Here is a 16,820-nt window from a genome sequence, read left to right on the forward strand (position 1 = left end):
TTTATATTAATTCTATACAATAAATAAACGGTCATATTAAATACGAATAAATTTAATAATAAAATCATGATACTTATTTTTATTTAATAAAGTAAGAACAAAAAATTATTTATAATAATAGATTTTTTATTACTTTTGTAAAAAATATCAACTATAATACTTAATTTTTTTATGACATGCCTAAATAAAACAACAACAACAATAATAATTACAATTATAAAAATAATTGTTACTCTAAAATAAAAAATATTAATTTTTATTTTTATTTTACAAGTTAATAATAATACAAGTAATAATAAATAATAAGTTTTTACAATATGCTTATGAAATAAATTAATAATAAAATAAATTAATTACGCAAATCATTTTGTGTACAATACGTTAAGAACAAAAATATAATATTTATAATAATAAATTTTATGTCACTTGTATAAAATAAATTAACTGTAATACTTAATTTTTTATATGCTATCTACATAAAACAACAACAATACTAATTATAAATATAAGTATTATTATTATTATTATTATTATTATTATTATTATTATTATTTTCTAAAAAAAGTTGATTAGTATTCTAAATGACAAAAATTATATTTCTTAGTTGTATCTTATAAGTCAATAATACTACAAATAAACATTTTTATAATAATAATTTTTCATACTACGCATGTCAAATAAATTAATAAAAAATGAAATTAATTGTAATATTTATTTGTATTTAAGCAGTTAAGAACAAAATTAACAATAATCAAAACTTTACCTGCAAAAAAATAATCACAAATAAAGAATTTAACAATTTCAATCAAACTACAAAATTTAATTTGGAGTATAAGTACCTCGTATGTGGAAGAAGAAACTAATATTGAGTAGCTTCAACAATCGGCCGAAATAATTTGAAGAACGCTTCAAAAATTTTCAGACCAACGAAGAATGATAATAACAAATGTTCTCTATACGTTCATCGATTTTATAAGCAAATTTTCAATATTCGGTCAAAAACACGCCATTTAACAGGACGTGTTAATTGATTTCAACTGATACATCTCACCACTCTGTGATCCCAAATTATTTTGAGCTGCTCGTGACATCACATCACTCTGCCACCACAATTCCAATTACTAATTAAAAAAATCAAGTCACGCCATCTTGGATTCTGTGACTTGAAATTTTAAAAAATCAAGTCACGGTATCTTGGATGGCGGGACTTTTTGATCTAAAAGCTTTCACGCCATCTTCATTGGCGTGATACGATATATTGTTAACCTTCTACCGCATGCGTTATTTATTCAATTTCTTTTTTATTCACGGTAAACAATTAAAAAGCTCGGTTTTGTTATGTACTACTTGTTATTCTCAGTTTATACATGTTGAGTCTTTAGACTCACTAGACTTGATTGATGCAGGTGAGGATGAGTACGAGGAGACGAGAGGTGGGGATCAATGAGTTGGCTAGGACTGCGCGGTGGCTAAACCCGAGGACCCCTTATGTTTTAAGGAAAAAATTTTATGCACGTATCAAATACTCTGATTTTCGCAGGATTACTTTACGATGTTTAAACAAGTGCATTTGCTAACTTTGGTTGTAGTTGTTTTTATTTCAAATGTTTTAGACGGACATATTATTTTTATCTCAATTTGAAAGTTTATTATTTATTTAAGAAAATCTTTTATTTTCCGCAAATTTTAAGTAGTTCAAAATACCATACGTCACAGTTGGTATCAGAGCGGTGTTCTTGTAAAGGGTTATACCTACTGCCAGTTGCGAGATACTCACGAATTCACACATCAAGTCTGTAAGTTTTAAAGTTCTAAATTATTTCATGTAGTAAGCATCAAGTCATGATTTCAGCATGTACATGTTTTAAGTCCAAACTACGTGCATCTTATGATATGGATATTATGTTCATGCATTTTGGGTTTACGTGTTGGGGAACTTTTGGATCAGTATGCCACCCAGATGTAGGATTGTGCGTGAAGCAGGTGATGAGAATAGAGAAGCTACGGATGAGGAGAGGGTAACTCCTCCACATCCACCGCCAGATATGTAGGCTCAGATGCTTGCAGGAATGACTCAGTTCTTCGCATAGTTTGCGGGGAACAATGTTGTAGTGGATACAGGGGCGAGGCCCAGACCAGGGGCGGTATATGAGAGGTTCAGGAGGATGGACTCAAAGGAGTTCTCGGGGACTACTAACCCAATGATCGCCGAGGGATGGATTAAGTCCATCAAGGTAATTTTTGCTTTCATGGAGCTGCAAGATGCAGACAGGGTCAGATGTGCCACTTTCCTGCTGACAGGAGATGCCAAACTGTAGTGGGAGAGCGCATATGTGTCAGTGAACTTACAAACACTGACTTGGACTGGTTTCAAGGAGGTTTTCTACTCCAAGTACTTCAATGAGGAAGTGCGCTCCCGCCTAACCAGGAAGTTCACGACGTTGCGACAGGGGGACAGCAGCGTGGTAGAGTTTGTCAAAAAATTTGAGAGGAGATGTCACTTTGTACCCCTAATTGCAAATGATGTCCGGGAGAAGTTGAGGCATTTTATTGATGAGTTACAGCAGATCTTGCGTCGTGGTGTGAGAGTTGCTGGTCCTATTACTTATGTTGTTGCCGTGTTGAGAGCCCTGGCGGCAGAGCAGGACCAGAGAGACATTCAGAACGACATGCAGGGCAAGAGGCCCTATCAACCACCTCAGCAGCAGCAATAGCAGCCTCAATTTAAGAGGCATTTCCAGAGACAGCAGGGGAAGAGGCCATTTCAGGGACCACCGAGAGGCAATGGTCCTATTTCTTAGCATAGGGCTCCTCAGAGGCCTGGTGAGTATACGGTGTGCCCGAATTGCCACCGTCAGCATGCATGACAATATTTATGGGGATCGGGAAAATGCTTCAAGTGTGGAGCCAGCGATCATATGCTGAAGGACTGCCCGCAGTGGAGGCAGACGACCCATGGGAGAGTGTTCGTTATGCAGGTAGAGGAGGCGAACCCAGAAACGACCCTGTTGACTGGTAACTTATTTAATTCATCACCATATTATTTTTGCCATGCATGTTTCGAATTTGATTTGAGATTTTTAGTGTGCTATTTCGTAAATTTTTTGGTGACTTGTGTAAAGATTTTTTTTCCTACTATTTTTGTGGTTAAGATTAGAATTTTGGGATATAAGTTTTGTGAGTTGTGCTAACGTCTCTCAGGAAATTTTTCATAAAGAGAGTCGCCACGAAGTCCTTGATAGATTTAGAGGCCACTCACTCTTTATTTCGGAGACGTACGCTAATCATCTGGACGTCAAGTCTATTGGACTCGACGTGAGCTACTCAGTGGCATTCCCATGAGGGGGAGAGTTATCAGCTACTAGCATGGTCAGAGACTTTGATCTTGACTGCATGGCCACCTAGTGTATATCGATTTGATTGTGTTGCCAACGTCAGAATTTGATATTATCTTGGGAATGGACTAGCCGACGAATATAGAGTTCTTATTTACTTTCAGAAAAGGTCAGTGCTGGTAAGATCGCTGGGCATGGAGCAATTTCTCTTTGAGCCGGATAGGTGGAGGAGTTTCCCTCGCACGATCTCTTGAATGTAGGCACAGAGACTTATTCATATAGGGTGTCAGGCTTTCTTGACCAGCATTATTTCAGCACCTGACGTGCCTACTCCGTCAATATTTGATGCACCAATAGTCATAGATTTTCCTGACGTTTTTCCTGATGACGTCACAGGCCTTCCAACAGAGAGAGAGGTGGAATTTACCATTGAACTTGTGCCAGGCACCATGCCAATCTCGAAGGCACCGTACCTTTTAGCTCCAGTTGAGATGTTAGAGCTCAAACAACAGATTCAGGAGCTACTAAATAAAGAATTCATCCGCACTAGTTTTTCACCATGAGGCACACCAGTGCTCTTCGTATAGAAGAAAAATGGGAGCATGAGATTGTGTATCGATTACCGAGAATTGAACAAGGTAACGATCAAGACTAAATACCCACTACCAAGAATCGAGGACTTGTTCGATCAGTTGCAGGGAGCTAAAGTGTTCTTTAAGATTGATCTACAATCAGGGTATCATCAGATGAAGGTAAAGGATGCAGATGTTCATAAGACAGCCTTCAGAACCAGATACATGCTTTACGAGTTCTTAGTGATGCAATTTGGACTGACGAATGCTCCAACAATTTTATAGACTTGATGAATTGAGTATTTCAGCCCTACCTAGATCAGTTCGTCATAGTGTTCATTGACGACATACTTATCTACTGGAAGATCCATGATGAGCACAGTCAGCATTTGGGTACAATTTTGCAAGTTTTGCTGAGTCGCAAGTTGTTTGCAAAATTTAGTAAGTGTGAATTCTGGTTGGAGAAAGTAGCATTTTTGGGCCATATAATATCTAGCACTGCTATTGATAGATCCAGCTAAGGTGGCAGCAGTTAAGGAATGAGTTGAGCCGAAGAGTGCATCAGAGATTCGTAGTTTCCTAGGCTTAGCAGGCTACTACAGGAAATTTATTCAGGGATTTTCTTCGATTGCTGTGCCACTCGCTTCATTGAATAAGAAGAATGCTAAATTCGTTTGGAGTGGAGAGTGGCAGAAGAGCTTTGATACTTTGAAGCAAGCTCTTATTACAACGCCAGTTTTAGCCATGCCATCAGGGCAAGGCAATTTTGTGTTGTACACCGATGCATATAAGCTTGGTTTTGGCGCAGTATTGATGCAGCACAGTCGGGTTATAGCTAATGCTTCTAGACAGTTGAAGGTACATGATAAGAACTAACCGACTCATGATTAGCTACCGTTGTATTTGCGTTGAAGATATGGAAACATTATTTGTACGACGAGAAATGCCAGATATTCACTGATCACAAGAGTCTCAAGTATTTCTTCACACAGAAAGAACTGAATATGAGACAAAAATGGTGGTTGGAGTTAGTAAAAGACTACGATTGTGAAATTATCTACCATCCAAGGAAAGCTAATGTTGTAGCAGATGTTTTGAGCAGAAAAGTTACAGTCATAGCACAACTGTCAGCATAGAGATCTCTTCAGTCAGAGATTCATAGTTTTGGCTTAGAAGTTTATCCTATGGGCAGAGCTCTTAAGCTGTCTAATCTGACATTCTAATCTTTTTTACTAGACTGAACCCATAGAGGCCAGCCTTCGGATGAGCAGTTACAGAAATGGAGACTGAAGGATGAAGCCAAGGCAGTGTACTCTACTTAATGTCTAATGATATTGTGAAATACAGAGAAAGGATGTGGGTGCCTAATGTTCATTCGATCAGAGAGGATATTTTGACAGAGGCACATACATCTCCGTATTACATCCATCCAGGAGGTACCAAGATGTACAAGGATTTGTATTTGTTGTATTGGTGGTCGGGTATGAAGAGAGACATCTGCTGATTTGTATCTGAATGTCTCACTTTTCAGCAAGTGAAAGCGTAGCATCAGAGACCAGCAAGAATGCTTAAGCCGCTCCCTATCACCGAGTGAAAATGAGAGAATATCACTATGGATTTCGTTGTTGGCTTGCCGAGGTCAGTCAGAGGATCCAATGTCGATCGACTTACTAAGTCAGCACACTTCTTATCGGTGAAGACGAATTTCTCCATGACTTAGTATGCAGAGCTCTATATCAAGGAGATAGTCCGACTGCATGGGATCCCAGTTTCTATTGTGTCCAACAGGGACCCGAGTTTCACATCGTCCTTCTGGAAGAGTTTACATGCAGCCGTGAGGACGAAGTTGCTATTCAGTATGGCATTCCACCCTTAGACAGATGGCCAGTCTGAGCGAGTGATTCAGATATTGGAAGATCTGTTGCAAGATTATGTGATCGACTTCCATGTGAATTTGGAATCGAAACTACCTCTAGTGAAGTTTACCTACAACAATAGTTTCCAATCATCTATAGGTATGGCTCCCTATGATGCACTGTATGGGAGGAAGTGCAGATCAACGATTCATTGGGATGAAGTCGACGAGAGATCAGAACTTGGTTCAGTTTTCAGCAGACTGAAGATATGGTGGTCAAGATCCGAGATAGGATGAAGATCTTCCAGAGCCGTCAAAAGAGTTATGCTGACAAGAGAAAAATGGACCTTGAGTTTGCCGGAGAAGATCACGTATTCGTGAAGATAGCACCCATGAAGGGTGTTATGAGGTTTGGGAAGAGAGGCAAATTGAGTCCGAGATTTATTGGGCCATTCGAAATTCTTGACAGAGTTGGGACACTTACTTATCCTGTAGCCCTACCGCCGAATCTAGCCGGAGTACACAACGTATTCCACGTCTCGATGCTGAGGAAGTATATAACAAATCCTTCGCATGTTTTGAGTTTGGAGCCATTGCAGTTGGCTCCAGATCTTTCGTATGAGGAAAAACCTGACCAAATCCTAGACAGGTAAGAGCGGAGACTTCGGAACAAAGTGACCAAGTTGGTCAAAGTCCGGTGGTTGAATCAGTCAGTGGAGGAGGCCACTTGGGAGCCCGAAGCAGACATGAGGAATCGCTAATCGGAACTGTTTGGTAAGACTTCAATTCGAGGACGAAATTTATTGAAGTGCGGGAGGAATTATAGAGCTCAAAATCCGTACACGTAAAACCCATGAATTTATTTAAATTGTTAAATTATTTATTTAAGTTTAAAATGATTTTAGCGATGCATGATTTATGAATTTGAATTATTTTAAATTATTTATGATTTGTGATGCACATTAAAATGTTTTCTTGAGTTTATATTTTAGGCGATTATTCGATGCGAGATCGAGGAAAAGAAGCCGTCGACGATTTGGATTATTTGTAAAATGTGGTATTTTATTTCAAGTCTAGAAAGTGTCATTTTAAATGATTTATTAAGTTTTAGCATTTTCAAAGCCTAATTTAATTAAATATTTGATTTTAAGATTTTTAAACTTTTAAAGTTTAAGACATGTGCATTTTATTTCAAATTTAGGGATGCTAGTAATTTAGTGGAGAATTGGTATTTTAATTATCATGTAAATTGCTTATTATTTATTTAATTAAGCTAATTAGCCCCTAATTAATCACACACACATGTTACACACACACACACAATTCACACATACCTTGCCTTCAATTATTTTTAAGGTGATAGCTAGGGTTCAAGGTGTTCTTTCAGCAGCCACGATCCTTTCCCTTTCTCTACAATTTTCCAACAGTCCTTCGCTCATTTTTCTTTAAGTATATATGATGCAAGTATGTTTATGAAATTTTTTATGAAACGATGGCACGTCTATGTTTATGTATGTATGTTCAAGTTTAAGTATGTATGGTCTAATTTAAAATGCATGTGGTTTTATTATGTACTACTTGTTATTCTCAGTTTATACATGTTGAGTCTTTAGACTTACTAGACTTGATCGATACAGGTGAGGACGAGTACGAGGAGATGAGATGTGGGGATCAGTGAGTTGGCTCAGACTGCGCGGTGGCTAAACCTGAGGACCGCTTACATTTTAAGAATTTTTTTTATGCACGTATCAAATACTCTGATTTTCACGAGAATACTTTATGATGTTTAAACAAGTGCTTTTGCTAACTTTGGTTGTAGTTGTTTTATTTCAAATGTTTTAGATGGTTCTAATTATTCTAATTGTCTGTTGAACATATAAGATCAAGATTTGACCTTAACGGTTAACAACGTGAGATCTCTTTAGCTCAAAGAAGAAGAAAATCTGTGAGCTATTTATTCACTTTCTCTAAACATCTCCACGGATTCTAACATACATAATTATATTTTACCTAATAATTAAAATTTATTAAGACTATAAATTATTTACCAAATATTAATTCAAGTATGTTTACTTTATAGAAAATAATTGATTGATAAAGTTAACGTTAGGGATGTAAACGAACCAAACCGTTTGTGAGATATTCGAAGCTCGATTCGATAAAAGCTCGTTTGAGCTTGTTTAATGAGGTTCGTTAAGATAAACAAACCAAACTCAAGCTTTGTAGTATTCGGCTCGTTAGCTCGTGAACATGTTCGTTGGTAAGTTCATGAGTAATCTTTTATATGAAAAAATAATAGTTTTGATATTTGATTTATTGATTTTGCATATTATTTATGAAATATATAGAAAAATCTATTATATTTATTTATTATAATAAATTTACAAATTTTAATAAGAATAATATATTTTTCGTTAAATATATAGTTTACTTTTTCATTAATTTAATGAAAAGTTAAATATATAATTCATATTTATTAAGCTTGTTTAGGTTCGATAAAGACTTGAATAAGCTCGTAAGCCATGCATATATTCGTTAAATAAAACTCGAGCTCGGCTCGATTATAAATGAACCAAGCTCAAACATTCAAAAGTTCGGCTCGGCTCGATTACATTCTTAGTTAACGTATTTTTAGTCTAATCAAAATGGAAACCAATTTTGACCAACCCAAAAATAAAAAATACAATTCCTAATTTTAATTTTAAAGCTTACGGATGAAGTCGAAGGATATTAGACGATTGCATAGAAAAACTCAAATCACATTCCAAATAATAATGTATCACTACTTCTTATTAATCGTGTCGGCCCAGGAAAACACAGTGGTTCCAGATGGCGAATCAACTCTACGGCTACAACCCTAGCAGCTACGGCGGCGCCACCACCTCCAGTCTGTACAGCTCTAGATCCATCGCCGACTCCTACCTCCCCGCTGACACTTCATTGCGCGGCAGTGCTTTCAGATTCTTAAGCGCCGACTCACTTTCCGCCGCCGCTGCCGCCATATCTTCTTCAATGCTCTACAACCCCGACAGCTACTCCACTAAGATTCCTGGTGTATCCGTCACCACTTCGACGAGTTCGTATGCCCCTCCTGGCGTCGATCTGGGGTCTACTATTACGTCCACTGAATCACTTTACGCTGGATTGAAGCGCGCCTCCTCTGACTGTAAGTAATTTTTCTCTCTACTTGATTTATTTTCGTTGATATTTTGTTTGTGCTGGATGACTTAATCATTGTGTTGTGATTACCTATTTTTATTTATTCTCACACAACAAAGTGTCATACTCTAGTTGTACCAATCTGTTTCATTGAGTTTTAAATTACCGTATACATATTGCAGTTCTTGTTTAGCTACTTCCTATTTACTCGCACAAGGGTAGTTTTCTTGAATGCTCCGAGAAGAATAAATTTAGTCTTTTAACATCAGCTGTGCTAGACTAATGGTTCTGTTTTATTTTTTTATTATGCTAAGCTATTGGTTGGTTCTACAAATTTTGTGATAAATAGAAGAAGAGAGCCAGGTTGTGTTGAGGACCAAATTTCGCCCATATACTGAGTACATTTGCTTCAATGATTACTTCTTAACATCCCACAAATGCAACGGCAATATCTCGCTTTTAGTACATTTGCTTCAATGATTACTTCTTAACATCCCACAAATGCTGGTGATGCTATATCCAAGGGTTTACACTAATGAACTAGATAGCTTATTAATGTTATGTGGTTAATCAAAACTTAATCCAAGGATACTTGATAAAAGAGGGAAACAAGAACAAGAGTGTCGAGATTTTATTCGGGAGTCGAATTACTACTCAAATGATGTTTCTATGTTTCATAATATCTCGTATTTGAATAAACATATGTTTAGTGAAAGATTAAAGAAAAAGCTAGAGGTTAGTGTCAGATTTACACAAGTTCACTCTTCAGTGAGTTACTGGTTTCACGGGGACTTTGTTAAGTTTTAATTGCTCTTCTGAAACTTTAATCTATTGTCGATGATAATATGAAAATATGAAGTGTATCAATTTATTAATAACTAGTTGTTTCAAACTTATATTTTGAGAATACTATTAAGTAGAGATTTGAATTCAACAATATTATCGGTCAATAATATTTGCCTTCATATTTTTCTATTATATATAGATAATCTTATTTGTAAAGTAATGCATGTAATTGGTTTATTTTTATATGTCTACTATCTACTTAGCACTCTATCATCAGTTGGGTGCCCATAACACGATTGGGCAGACCGAAGCTTGGTATTCAGCAGAACTTTTAACCAAGCGCTTTAGATATGAGAGCACAAGCAATTTGCCCATTTATCCCCAGAGGCCTGGAGAAAAGGACTGTGCATTTTACATGCAAACGAGAGCATGTAAGTTTGGAGAGAGCTGCAAATTTGATCATCCTATTTGGGTTCCGGAAGGGGGGATCCCAGATTGGAAAGAGGTGATCCTTTTTGCCGCTTTGATACTATCTAGCAGTGCTCCATTACTTAGTTATCATATATCAATTATTTTTAAATCTATCTCGATTCCCTGGTGTTTTACCTGGTTATTTGTTAATTTAGTTTACCTTACTACAATATGTTTATGGTACTATTTAGTAAAACTATATGATAAATATACTATTATCACGCCTCTTAATTCAGAGGTCCATGCAAAACACAAATGCCATTACTCTTTTGGCTTGCCCTATGCTCAAGACAATATTAGTTTTATTAGGTTCATTATTTTCACTTGTCTGCCTTTTGTATTGTTTGATGCTATTTTTTTTCATCAATAGGATTAGAGAGATTCTAATGTTGATACAAGTTGATACTTTGGTCCAATTTATTCAACTCTCTCTCTTTTCTCTTCGAATTTGTCTTGAGCTTATTGTTATGATTTATTTTTGGGGGGTCACAGTAAGTGAGTGAGTGGAATACGGTACATGGTTATCACATAAGTTCTGGTGAACTTCTTCGACCACTCAGCAATTTCTCTGTTGAAACTCGGAACTTTTTGTTTACAATAGGTCTGTTACCATCCTTATTGGTACTGCAGTAATGCTACGTATGTAAGATTGTGTCTATGTTTGGACAACATATATATACTATATTTCTAGCATGATACAGTGGTATCTTGAAACCAAATATGATTCCATGGTGATGGCTTCCCCGTGCAAAATAGGGTACCTTATTCTACATTGTTTTCTTTTGCTTTTACCTATTTTCACCTAGTTCTGCAATATAAGATTATGTTACTTGACTAGTTACCTATGTTAAAAAGTTAACTTCTTTGACTAGTGTGAGTTGGTCTGCGCACCATAATACTTAATCACATGTGCATCTTCATGATGCATGACTCTCTTTACTATGTGCATGCATATGAGCATGATTAGAATTAGAGAACTCTGACGGTCTAATTCTCTGAGGGCCTAATTAATAAATTTTGTTGGGTTTTTCTACTCTATACAGCAGGGGTTTTGTCAAGAAACACTTCTCAACCTTTCCATTAATTCAGTTATTTAATATGAATTAACATGGATCGTGGCTTCCAATGGCTAACTAACTTGAACTGACATTTCTTTGGACAAATAGAAATAGTTTTTCTTTCCCATGACAGTTTTACTTGAGCTTGTTCCTTTCTCACGAAATGCTGCCGATATTATTCCATATTCATGAAAGATTAATCAAAATTGCTTTATTTTCTTTTCAGGTTCCACTTGTACTAAGTGAATACCTTCCTGAAAGACCAGGAGAACTGAATTGTCCTGTAAGCTAATGTATATACTTTTATTACAGGATTTGGTGATTATTAGGATCCTTACACTTATTTTGGTTTGTTGTTCCAGTACTTTCTCAAGACTCAACGATGCAAGTTCGGTGTAAGATGCAAATTCAACCATCCGAAAGAAACACTCCAGGTAATTCTCTGTCGAGGTTTATTCCTAGTCATTTTAAATTGGACAATTTCTTGTCTTGTTTTTCAACTTATTGCTTTGTTAACTCGATTTTAGGGGGCTCAAGGGGATACTGATGTCTCTGTCTTACCAGAAAGGCCATCAGAACCTCCATGTGCTGTAAGATTTTTGACACCAGATCGCTGGTGGATATAATGTCAATTTAGTAATTTAATTTGATGCTTTTTAACAGTTCTATATGAAGACTGGAAATTGTAAATTTGGTGTGACCTGCAAATTTCATCACCCTAAAGGTGTGCAAATACAATCAGCTGGAGAAGAAATCGGTGCTGGGTTGCAGCAAAAGATATCTGGAGATGGAAAATCCCCGATTTTCACACCAGCATTGTCACACAATTCCAAAGGCCTCCCAATAAGATCGGTATGTGTATTTTAAGATTAGAATTTCATTCACCAATATTGGGCAACTGGGATTGAATTGTTCTGCCTTTTTAATTAATTGGATGGATTTCAGATTAGGGTGAACAGATTGTAACAAGAATAAACTATGTTTGATGATTATTATTGGTTTGTGCCGAATATTTAGATTCACCTGTTAATAAATATTCTGCAGCATGTCATCATTCTTTGCTTTATCACTTAATATATGGCTCATGTTGGGATTTCAGATTAGGTAAACATTTTAAGATTGTAACAACAACAAACTATGTTTGATGATTTTATTGATTTGTGCTGAATATTTAGATTCACATATTAGTAATAATTCCAGCACGTCCTCATTCTTTGCTCTATCCCTTAATTTATGGCTCATGTTGGGTTTCAGATTAGGGTAAACAATTGAAGATCGTAACAAGAATAAACTATTTTTATGATTATAGTTGACGTTTGCTGAATATTTTGGTTCACATGCTAGTAAAAATTCTGCAGCACGTCATCATTCTTTGCTTTATTACTTAATGTATGGCTCATGTTGGGATTCCCGGTCTTCAAAATAGTGATTGACCTAAGTCGTTTTTTTGGGAGGGCGCGGGGCGGGAGTGGAAAGCAATTTAATACCCAAACTTTAATGCCAAAATGAATAAACCTCAAGAGTCAAATCTGAAAGAATTGATGACATTCACAAGACTGTCAAAATTGAATATTAGGAGGCTTGCAGACCACCGGACCCTTTTTACCTTGACTATGATTACCTCCATTACTGCTCTATTGAACTAGGAATTTGATTCAATTATTGTCTTGTAAGATGTTATTGTCTTTGATCTGGTCAAATTTTTATTCCTTCTTTGGTAAACAAATTGGTTTTTGTGCGCCTATCATTGTTGACAGGATGGAGAAGATTGCCCATTCTATCTAAAAACTGGCAGGTCAGTTTATTATTATTATTATTATATTTTAATTGTACTAAACACCTCTCATTTTGGTTTATATGTACATCTGACTAATTCCAGAAATAACCTTTTGTTACTCATTGCATTATATCAGCTGCAAATATGGGGCCACTTGTCGCTACAATCATCCAGAGCGAAATGGTGAGAGAGTTAAAGTCAACTTGGTCAAGGTCAATTTGGTTAATTGATTTTTAACTATAAAGCGATAAAAATTTATGTAGCGGCCTACCCACTTTCTACTGCTATAGCCCCCAGTCTTCTAACTTCTTCCTCAGCACATTTCAACATTGGTGCTGTTGCTTCGGCAGCATCCCTCCTGCCAGCTTTTGATCCAAGGCTGACTCAAACAATGGTAAGTTGGAAAAACTATTATGTTTTTTGGTGGTTTCACATGAAATTTTAGTGTGAACGCCCAGGAATGCTTAGTTTGGGGGCTATCTTTGTGTTTCACTCTAATTTTGTTTAGACAGCTGATTTTGTTTCTTTTTTTAAGTTTTCTTGTGCTTCACATCATCACATACCTGAATTTTTGGAATGGAGACTATCAAACTTCACATGCGAAGCTATATTACAATTGCTCATATTTCTTCTGCTTGCTCCGAGTTTTATGCTATTTTTTGATCAACCAAAATCCCCATACATATTTTTAAGTTGTTCTTGTCGTCTTATGAATTTTCATTCATTTGCTTTTTGCAGCTTGGATTTGGAGCATCTGTTTACCCTCAACGACCTGGACAACAGGAATGCGATGTGCGTTTTTAGTTATCAAATATTTCGTTCAATATGACCATTTCATTCGTTCATTTATTCTAGCTTGTCCATACATATTTTTCATCTTGATATCCCTTATGAGGAACACCTCCATATCATTCGACAGCCCTTGAACATCAAAGATTAGTCGCTATGCACAAGTTGTGTGACTTTTGTTGTGTGGTTTATCTTGATGATTTGCGTGGACGGTTTTTAACCTCTAGATTAAAATATACACCCGGCTTGCTTCTTAACCTTTTTGTGCTTATCCCATAATATCTTTAGAATGAATTATGCACATTTATTCCTGCTTTACATCTTATTTATTTAATTTCTTTGGTTAAAAGTACTACATGAAAACTGGGATATGCAAGTTTGGAGATAGCTGCAAGTTTCACCACCCTATTGATCGCACAGCAATGAAGTTCACTCTTGCTGGGCTACCGAGGAGAGAGGTATTTTTTAACCTATGTTGAAACGCCACTGTGAATCTTTTTATTGGTCTGGCTGAGGATCTAACAAATATAACTGCTTCTACTTCTCTTACATTTAAATGTAGTAGCTATCAAATTCTTAGAGGCAATGGTTTTATTCCTCATTAGGTATTTCTGGTTAAAAGTCCAAAGTTCCAGGCTCGTGTATTGCTTCTTATCTCAACATTTTTTTTAATTCTGTTTGTTTTTCATAATTTCCTTCCCCCCTAATGCTACTCGTTTTATTAAGAAATCAACAGCCTTTCGAGCATTTTTACAGGGTGCTATACATTGCCCATATTATATGAAGACTGGAGCGTGCAAATTTGGAGCAACATGCAAGTTTGACCACCCCCCTCCCGGAGAGGTGATGGCATCTGCTGGAGCAACAGAAGGTGCCACAGCTTCTGGTGTCGAAGGGGTACGGAATGGAGAAGAATATTAATGGAAAGCTTTAGCTTTACTTTTTGGAAGGGTTTTGCCAATATCCTGGATGAATGTGTTGATTATATGTAGCATTGTTATTTATTTAATTAGCTTTATTGACTATAGGGTCGTTTGGAGTTCGCTGAAGATTCGGTATTCTAAATATTTTTAACAGGTTTAACATGGTGCTCCGCAATTTCGCATTCAAGATTATTTTAAGAGGATGATTAGGACCATTATTCTAACATTTATTGTGATCTCTTGAATATAGTATTAAGACACATCTAAATATTATGATTTCGGGATTCAGAATTGTGTGTGTGTGTATATATATATATATATGATGTTTTATATTTTAAATTAAGGAATAAAAAAACTAAATGCCTAATTTTAGTACTCTACTCTCTTCCCTTCCAACGTTTTTCTGCGTCTCAGCCGCCTCTGCTCAAAAGTGAGTATACATTTGATTAAGTCGGACATGGAACTCCATGAAGTCCGGTACGTTCTGCATTAGGTTCTACATTATTTTCAAAAGATTCTCAATCTAATAATTCAATTACTTCTCGAACATATTTGAAAGATGAGTTTAGAAAATATAAACTTGGTGGGAAAAAAGATATGTGAAGTCAGAATTGGAGAAATATCTAGGTGAGATCCTGAGGATTATGATGTCAATTTTGATATCCTTAATGGTGGAAAGCCAATTCTCCAGATTTCATATTCTTTCTTGATTGGCACGTGATATCTTAGCTATTCCTGTCTCCACTATTGGAGTAGGTATTTTGTAAGACGGTGTCGCGAATTTTTATCTGTGAGACGGGTCAATCCTACCGATATTCACAATAAAAAGTAATACTCTTAGCATAAAAAGTAATACATTTTCATGGATGACCCAAATAAGAGAGCCGTATCACAAAATACGACTCGTGAGACCGTCTCACACAATTTTTTGTCCAACTGTTGATTCGGAAGCAACATTTAGTACATGCGGTTGTGTTTTGGATGCTTTTAGAAGTTCATTGTCCCCTAAAATAGTTCAAGCTTTTGTATATACCCAAGATTGGCTGAGGTTGGATTTTAAGCTTATATGTGTGGAGGAAGATTTGGCTAAAATCGAAATACTTGAGAAAAACATATATTTTTTCTCTTTAATTTTCGATATTTATTCTTAGTGGTTATGTTTTATTCTCTAATGACTAATCTCTTTGATTTTTTTTATTTTTTTTTTCAAATAATTAACAAACTCAAGGAAGAATTCAACCATAATTGATATATAATTATGAAAAACATCAACAATTGATCATTGTAAGTTTTAAAAATTTAAATTCATTATATTTATCTAATTTAATAATGATTGTCTTAGAAAACTAATAGAATTATAACATTTCAGGTACTTTGATTTGATTGGATTTTGAGTCTTTGAGTTAGTCCTGAATTGGAAGATGATATATCCGGACAGATGATGTTTTAGCTTGGAAGTTGGAAGATGATTTACCTCTTGTTTTAATTTATTGTTCATTATTTGAAGAAGTTTATATTTTACTTTCGAAGAGATTGGATTGGTTAATATATGATGAATTTTTTGTCTATGGTGAATTCAAGTGGTTTTGCCCTTGATTGAAATGTGTTTTATTTAAATTGATGATTTTTTTATCAACTTAATATTGTTTAAAATTGATGAATATTTTGTTGTGCTGAATTACTGCTGTTTTGAATGACATATGTTTTATTTAGATTTATGGTTTTCCTACAACTTTTTATTGTTGTTGTGCTATTTTGTGTAGAATATATATATATATATATATATATATATATATATATATATATATATATATATATATATGAGAGATAAAAAAAAATAGAATTTTTGACATAAATTTCGGGTACCCGGCAATACCCGAAAATTTCGATACCCGAACCATCGGGTAGCATCGATTAAACTTCGGGTTCGGGTAGTAAATGTGGTACCTGAAAATTTCAAGTATCTGACCCGAACCCATGAAACCCGACCTAACGTCCACCCCTAGTCTAGGGTAACGATGAATAAGGAGATTCGAGAGGGTACATTTAATTTATATTGTCGAATCTATTTGGATTCAATGTTTTTATAATCAAT

The 16,820-nt window shown here is 35.6% G+C and overlaps 1 protein-coding gene across 2 annotated transcripts; it reads left to right on the top strand.

The window, feature by feature from the left end:
- The first annotated feature begins 8,507 nt into the window (after nucleotides 1-8,507).
- LOC140838861 (zinc finger CCCH domain-containing protein 37-like) lies at nucleotides 8,508-14,917 on the top strand. Of its 2 annotated transcripts, none has more exons than XM_073205468.1 (12): nucleotides 8,508-8,928; nucleotides 9,971-10,212; nucleotides 11,463-11,519; nucleotides 11,599-11,670; nucleotides 11,764-11,826; nucleotides 11,900-12,088; nucleotides 12,994-13,031; nucleotides 13,150-13,196; nucleotides 13,277-13,407; nucleotides 13,752-13,805; nucleotides 14,153-14,260; nucleotides 14,408-14,539. In XM_073205468.1, the coding sequence occupies exons 1-12, from the start codon at nucleotides 8,592-8,594 to the stop codon at nucleotides 14,507-14,509; spliced, it is 1,440 nt and encodes a 479-aa protein (XP_073061569.1). In that variant the 5' UTR covers nucleotides 8,508-8,591; the 3' UTR covers nucleotides 14,510-14,539. The 2 variants fall into 2 exon arrangements, with proteins under 2 accessions (XP_073061569.1, XP_073061568.1); XM_073205467.1 differs by lacking the exon at nucleotides 14,408-14,539 and adding an exon at nucleotides 14,559-14,917 and having other exon boundaries at nucleotides 8,510-8,928.
- The last annotated feature ends 1,903 nt before the right edge of the window (nucleotides 14,918-16,820 follow it).

This window comes from Primulina eburnea, chromosome 8, assembly GCF_022965805.1.
Source record: "Primulina eburnea isolate SZY01 chromosome 8, ASM2296580v1, whole genome shotgun sequence".
In the NCBI taxonomy this organism is placed as follows: Eukaryota; Viridiplantae; Streptophyta; class Magnoliopsida; order Lamiales; family Gesneriaceae; genus Primulina; species Primulina eburnea.

Bases quoted from the DNA above. Each gene is read 5' to 3' on its own strand.
- LOC140838861 (XM_073205467.1), top strand. From the start codon at position 8,592: ATGGCGAATCAACTCTACGGCTACAACCCTAGCAGCTACGGCGGCGCC. The intron at 13,032-13,149 runs GTCAGTTTATTA...GCATTATATCAG, and splicing joins TTCTATCTAAAAACTGGCAG to CTGCAAATATGGGGCCACTT. The intron at 13,806-14,152 runs GTGCGTTTTTAG...TTTGGTTAAAAG, and splicing joins CTGGACAACAGGAATGCGAT to TACTACATGAAAACTGGGAT.